At 37.5% G+C, this 3,606-nt stretch overlaps 2 protein-coding genes across 2 annotated transcripts; both read right to left on the bottom strand.

The window, feature by feature from the left end:
• Positions 1 to 335: 335 nt before the first annotated feature.
• On the bottom strand, positions 336 to 2,306 carry LOC123547866 (uncharacterized). The gene is made up of 2 exons (XM_053551840.1): positions 2,205 to 2,306; positions 336 to 1,521 (listed from the first exon to the last, which is right to left on the bottom strand). The coding sequence occupies exon 2, from the start codon at positions 988 to 990 to the stop codon at positions 625 to 627; it is 366 nt and encodes a 121-aa protein (XP_053407815.1). The 5' UTR covers positions 991 to 1,521; positions 2,205 to 2,306; the 3' UTR covers positions 336 to 624.
• On the bottom strand, positions 1,072 to 3,017 carry LOC123546090 (tigger transposable element-derived protein 4-like). Its single transcript, XM_053550671.1, has 2 exons — positions 2,379 to 3,017; positions 1,072 to 1,521 (listed from the first exon to the last, which is right to left on the bottom strand). The coding sequence occupies exons 1-2, from the start codon at positions 3,015 to 3,017 to the stop codon at positions 1,072 to 1,074; spliced, it is 1,089 nt and encodes a 362-aa protein (XP_053406646.1).
• Between the last annotated feature and the right edge of the window lie 589 nt (positions 3,018 to 3,606).

Here is a 3,606-nt window from a genome sequence, read left to right as displayed (position 1 = left end):
AAGGGAGAGGGGAGAAATGGCCTTTGTTCACAGGTGACCTTTGTTCGGAGGTCAACTTGGGTCATTAGTTCTATTGCCTTTAATCCGTTTCAGTGTTGATATTTAAGGTGTATAATAGAGTACATGATGTACTTAATCATTTTAAGTCCATGTTACAGTGACACACAGACTTGGTCATTATCATCATCATCATCATCATCATCATCATCATCATCATCATCATCATCATCATGACTTTGACAGTCTATTGGATATTAGGGATATTAAGGATATTTGAACCACAGGGCATAATTCATCAAGGATGCATGATGTATAGAAAGATATAAAGGAATTCATTTGTCATTAAATGTTAAATGTATTCTCAGATAATTCAATTTTCATATTTTCATATACATTTATCAACTTCAGTACAGCAATACAAACTGAAAACATGAAATTAACAATCGTTGTAAGTAAAAGTAATGGTAGCACACAAACTTGGTCATCATCATCATTCATCATTATGTTTGATCTAATATATATGACTAAGAGTTTATATATTACATGTTAAATGCATTTCAGAAAATGTGACAGTCACACAAATTTTAAGACCTTCACATATGACATACATGTAACCCGAAATGTTCAGCGTTTGGCAAAGAAGTCACTGATCTTACTCTGCTTAGTGTTCCCTACAAGTTTTTGGCTTGTGATAATGTCCTCGGCATCAACAAATGTACCAAGAAGATATTCATTTCCATGGGCTACTGCATACTTTTTAAGTTTTTCAATCATTTCCAAGCACTCATTTGTAGAACACACATTATCTTCTTGTTCTTGAAGCTGATCATCCTCACAGTCAGATGTTTCATCACTGACCTGCTCTTTCATTTCTGAAAGCAACTCAGTAGCAGGCCTGTCCCAGTCCTTCATTTCAGAATCACATGTTTTGAACTCCTTGTCAATATTTAACAATTCCATAAAATCACAATCGAACAACTGTCGAGCCATTACATGAAGCGCTATTGGATAGTTATCATCCTCCTCTTCATCACTCTCTGAATCGTTCAACACTGTGCATTCACTTTCACTTTAAACACTGTTTAACTGAAATCCACACTTCGCGAAACACTTAACAATGGTGCTTATTTCAACTTCTTTAAATGCACGTGCAACCCAGTAAATTGCATCCAGCACACTTATATCTTTCAACAGATCAAATCCACTTTTTCCCTGCTTAAGTTCCATTTGACTGATCACGTACTGTAGTTGTTTCTTCCTGTACTTGAGTTTCATTGCCTGAATTATTCCTTGGTCCATTGGTTGGCATAGAGATGTTGTATTTGGTGGTAAGAACTTAACATTGACATTTTTGAGATTAACCTGAGGATGGGATGGTGCATTGTCCACAAAAAGAAGCACTTTTCTACCTTTCATTTGTCTGTCAAACCAGTGTAGCCATTCTTCAAAGATTTCGCCAGTCATCCAGGCTTTCTTGTTAGTTTTTCGACTTCCCGATAACCAACGGTTTGATCTTTTCCCCTGAAATGTAAAAAATAAACGAAATCAAGCAACTGTTGTCTGTGATTTAAAAAAAAATAAAAATAAAAGGATGCGAAATGCGCTGTCCATGCTTTAAACATTGTAAGTGATGTTAGAAATCAACTTTTGCATTCATTTTTTAGACATGAAAAAATCCGAAAAGTCCCATTAAATAAATATACGCCCTGCTCCCCAATTTCCCATAAAGAAAAAAAGAAATAAATAATTCACCGACCAACTACCGTAAATTGTTAAGCATGAATACAAACAAATATTTTTTTCACCTTACAGAAATACAGAAATGTGTAGCCGTGAAACACGCCAGTGCATTGTTGTTTAAAGGCGTTTCAGTTATGTAGGCCTATGTTTTTTGTTATCCCAAGAAATGAAAATCTATCAAATTGTTGGGGTGAATCAAGCCAAATATTTGTTAACAGGTAATAATTAAGCAGTGAGAGACAACAGTGGTTTCTATTTCAATGGGAGCAAATAATGCTGCCCAGCTGCAGAGTGAATGTGATGAACTTCAGTCATTTTTAGTATTTTACTTCCGGAATATCCGAACATGCTCGTTCGAAATATAGACATTTTTTCTAAGACTGTACAGTCAGTAAAAATGATTTCACCGTTGGTCAACCCAACTTGTATCAATTATGCAAAATAGACACGTGCAATCCATTTACCTTCTAATGTATTATCTATCAAGGGAATGTCAAATCAGTCATTTTGTGCAACCGGAAATAAATCCGCAACAAGCAACATGGATTACTTCCCTTAGATGTGCGTGATACACTGTCCAATTTACAAGTTCAGTGAAATTCGTTAATCGAATGAAAAGAGAAGCAGACCTAACTTACGAAAAAATCATTACCTGTCATGCTAGCACACAAGGCCACAGTCAGACGTTCTTTTGACCGTTTGCCGCCCGAGCAATCCTCGCCTTTCTTGAAATACGTGGACTTAGTCGAATCCCGATAGAAAAGGCCGGTCTCGTCCATATTAAAGATGTTTTCTGGTTCATACCCTTCGCACAACGATGGTAACTTGTCTTTCCAGTCTTGCACAACAGTTTTGTCTACATCACCGCGCTCACCAGACATTGTCTTAAACACAATATTGTTCCGTTTAAGGAAACTTTCCAGCCATCCGTTTGATGCTTTAAAGTCATTTACACCTAAATCCTGTGCATATTTCAGTGCTCTTTCTTTCAGAAGCGGACCTGACACATTAATTCTACGTCCAGTGGCATCATTAAACCATTTCAAACACAAGTCATTAATGTCCTCATAAGTGGTTGCCCGGCGCGGTCGTTTATACTCCATGTTAACATTATTTTCAAACTCGTCCATAATTTCGCGTTTCCGTTTCAGAATTCCATGAATTTGTGTCCTGCCAACACCAACTTGTTCTGCAATAGCCCTGCCACTTTTACCACTTTCACTAAGTCTTATAACTTCCACGCGTTTTTCTAACGTAAGAAAGTTCCGTTTCGACATTTTTCTATGATAAGTAAGCACTTAATTTAGTAACGTTTGACTGGTATTTTGAACACAGTTCGAATGAGAGATATTAACATAATGAATATATTCTATGAAATTGCTCATTTATTACAAGCACTTCACCGTTCATTAAAAAGTGTGAAAAACTGCAGGTGTACCAAGAGCGGTTAACAATGTACAAACAACTCAATTATCAACCATATTATCGATTGCAGAACGTGTTCAACAATCGATCAAAAACAATCAATAACACCGATTGCTCTTTATGTCGTTAATAAGGGGGGCAGTTGCCAATTTAGCACCTCTTTATCAAGACTTTGAAGTTTGACCGCTGATTAGGGAAAATTATGAGCGGGAAAATTATGAGCGGCCGACGCATGAAAAAATGACCGTTGTTCAGAGTAATTACCGTCTATGGGAAGGACTTTGGCTGGCCGCTGGCCGAGGTCGGCAGGTGGCCGCTATTCACGGCCTTTTTATGACTATATTTCGACGGGGGGAAATCTGGTTGCCCGTTGTCGACAGGTGGCCGCTACTTACAGGTGGCCGTTAGCACAGTTTTGACTGTATATCAGTGAGAAATGGT

The sequence above is a fragment of the Mercenaria mercenaria genome, chromosome 9 (genome assembly GCF_021730395.1).
Source record: "Mercenaria mercenaria strain notata chromosome 9, MADL_Memer_1, whole genome shotgun sequence".
Classification (NCBI taxonomy): domain Eukaryota; kingdom Metazoa; phylum Mollusca; class Bivalvia; order Venerida; family Veneridae; genus Mercenaria; species Mercenaria mercenaria.
The sequence above is the reverse complement of the archived record's forward strand: the minus strand, read 5'-3'. Positions and strand labels throughout refer to the sequence as shown.